Source organism: Penaeus vannamei, chromosome 11 (assembly GCF_042767895.1).
Source record: "Penaeus vannamei isolate JL-2024 chromosome 11, ASM4276789v1, whole genome shotgun sequence".
In the NCBI taxonomy this organism is placed as follows: Eukaryota; Metazoa; Arthropoda; class Malacostraca; order Decapoda; family Penaeidae; genus Penaeus; species Penaeus vannamei.
In genome coordinates this window covers 35,969,018-35,972,083 of record NC_091559.1, presented here as the reverse complement: position 1 = coordinate 35,972,083, position 3,066 = coordinate 35,969,018, and the positions used below count along the sequence as shown (strand labels likewise).

Here is a 3,066-nt window from a genome sequence, read left to right as displayed (position 1 = left end):
CGTCCCCGAGTAGCCCCCGACCGTCAGCTTGTAGTCGCTCGCCCGGTCGGCCACGTGGAAGGAGCTGTACTTGGCATAGGCCGTCGCGCCCTCGAAGTCGGCCAGATCGACGCGCAGCTCCGCCGGGGCGTGGCTCGTGAGGGCGTGGATGTGGTCGAGGCCGAGCCAGAACTCCCTGCAGGGGGAGGAGCCGAAGCCCCGCGCGTACTCCATCCACGTCCGGTAGAAGTCCTCCCGGGGAAGGACGTCTTCGCGCCGCTGGAACACGGTCCAGCCGCCGCCGTCGACGTCCATCTCGCAGAAGACGCTGACGGGGCAGCAGGGCGCGGGGAAGATGGTGTAGATGCCGCTGGCGTTGTGGCCGCCTCGCTGGACGTCCAGGCAATTCCTTTTTCACGCAACAAATAAATAATCTCTATAACTGGCACACTCTGTGGCCTTCAAAAGAGTGCCATTTGATTGTGTCAGTTTCGAACTGCCCGCATACATGTCTAAATAGGAATTACATGCATGGCCACACAAACATATGCATACAATGTACATATTGCATGTCAGCAGTTGCTTACCTCATCAGCGGTCCCTTTTCTTGATCCAGAATCTCCACATCGCAGAGAGCCAACGAACTACTCGAATCCACACTCTGTATAGACAGAAAGCGTCCAGTCATGGGTCGCGGAGGAGTGAACACCACCTCTGCCGCAACAGGTCGGGGTTGCTCAAGGTTCTGATCGAATATGGGGTTGCTAGCGAGGTCCGGCGAGTCACCCAGACGAACCTCCACGGACCAGGGGTGGATGTCAATGCCATCCAGACGCGTGGTTACTCTGACCTGCAAGACGCGCTTCGGAACCCCAAGATCTGCCATCCACCACGGATCGGCTTCGGGGTCAGAGGTAAAGCACTGGAGGATATTGCGCCCAGTGAAGCCGTTCACCGCATTTCCTGTGGCGGATCCTGCGCTGGTGGATGAGGCGGACGTAGACACGGGGAGAATCCTTCTTGAGTTCGAGGCGACTGAGCCGAAGCAGGAGTCGAACTCAAGGGCATCAGGGTCCCCGCTACCAGGCCATCCGTAGGACACTCGCTGCTCATACAGGTGACACTCTGAACCTTGGAGTGGATATCATGGCGAAACTTCAGCAAAATAACTAATTTTGAAATAATGAAGACTTGCTGGATGCATTCTTGCAAAGGAGTTATGTGTTTAGAATGAGTCTTTTCAGAAGACATTTGGATAATTTCAGTGAGAAAGGCTGAAGGTGCTCATCACTTCAGCTTAAGGTCAAAGGCAATGAATTACCTGGTTCTCTGGAGGAAATAGAGCAGACTAACGACCGTATTATCGATATAAAGAATGTATGAAAGAAAAAGAAAAGAAAGAACGAAAAAAACCTTGAGGGTCCCTCAGCACCATCCCTCTGCCTTGGTGTGACATGACTTGAGTTTGTGAGTCATTCATGGTGACTGGCCGGCACTATATGAGCCCTTATCTCATTTAATTGAATCCAGACTATAACTACCTTAGTATATGACAGTCAAAGGCACAAAATCTTAATAAAAATATGAAATTAATAGGAAAATAAGAAAACCAAAAGGTATACATTTGGAGGTCGATTCAAGGGAAAATAGCCTTATGTATATATGCGCACATGGCTGCAGTTTATTTACTTTCCATGAAAACCTGAATGTTCTTTGTCTTAAATGGCAAGGTAAGAGAGATCTTGAAGTACACGCGATCGTTTAACCCAAACAAAGAAAACTACAATCACAAAAATTGTAACGAGAAAATAGAGAACAAGCATCAGAATATTTCCTTCCTCACAAGGTGCTAGGTCGGACTTACTAATGCATTTACGATAGAATAAAATCACTGATAAATATCATTACGATCGTAAGCAGACAGCGATGGTATCTATGAACAATTTACCATCGTAATTACGGTCGTAAATGCACAGGTAGATGGAGTACTCGTAAGTCCACTGGTAACTGCAGGGAAGGCGGTTTCATTATATCGTTATCTCGTCTAAAAGTCATTATTCAAGTAAAGTTTTCGGGTTGTTTATATAAATGACAAGTATAAATCATCTTCTGGACGTGGTATATGAATGCAGATTTCATATGAAAATAGCAAGAATAATATTCTCACAAATTCTCATAAAATTACAGACAGCTATAGGCCTAGCATAGTATAGTATAGTAATAAATGGAATCGATAAATTTGTAAACGCTATAGAGAATATTTTTTTTTTCTAATATGATTAGCAAATAAATGGACAAATAAATGAATACTGTAGATGATCAGAATAAAAGAAAAATGAAAAATTAATACAAACTGGCAATAGCAAAGTTACAAGTTTATAACAACTGTGTCTTTTGTCACTGAAGCAAAGGACAACAAATTCTAAATCGCATGGAAAATGTTTTTTTCCCTTTGTGTGGCGATAAATGGCGATGAATATGGATAAAATGTTTGTACTGGTTCCTATTTTGAATTCTATTAATGGTGGATATAATTAATCATGTTTTAATTAGCATTTTTGTCTCTTCATCTATATTTTTAAGTCCCCACTGTTGAAGCCTTATTTCGGGAGGTCACGCTGATGTGCTCTCTCTAGGAGGGTGAAAAGTCTTATTACACGAAACACTATACTGGACTTGTGGAATATTATTAGATTAAGTGATAAAATGTATAAACTTCAGCATAAAATTCAACTACCCAGAAAAAATATTGGCAGAAAAGAAACCATAAAAGGAAACAAAAAGATAATAGAGAAAGAATAGGAAAAGTAGTGTTAATAATGGTAAATACTGGCAACTGGGAACTTTAGGTAGATTTTTTGAAAACAATTCTCACGCGCATTGCCAGGCATGATAAAAAAGAAAACAAGAAAAAAGGAAATGTTTTTACTGGACATCCCTGTTTCTAAATTCTAACAACCATTATTATTATTATTATTATTATTTATGTTGTGTAGGTGTGAGATATAAGATTTGAAATCTCGTTCGTCTTCGGCAAATAAAATGCTCTTGTCATGTTATCTTCAGCAAAGTACATTCGAATTGTGT

At 42.6% G+C, this 3,066-nt stretch overlaps 1 protein-coding gene across 1 annotated transcript in view; it reads right to left on the bottom strand.

Moving 5' to 3' along the window:
• The window catches only part of LOC138863314 (techylectin-5B-like), a 2,280-nt gene extending 821 nt beyond the window's left edge, over positions 1-1,459 (bottom strand). The window contains exons 1-3 of the mRNA XM_070127507.1: positions 1,393-1,459; positions 567-1,110; positions 1-388 (exon numbers count right to left, since the gene is read on the bottom strand). The exon at positions 1-388 is cut by the window's left edge and continues 77 nt beyond it. Of these exons, the coding sequence (XP_069983608.1) occupies positions 1-388; positions 567-1,110; positions 1,393-1,459 (999 nt within the window). The remainder of the gene's footprint in view (positions 389-566; positions 1,111-1,392) is intronic.
• Between the last annotated feature and the right edge of the window lie 1,607 nt (positions 1,460-3,066).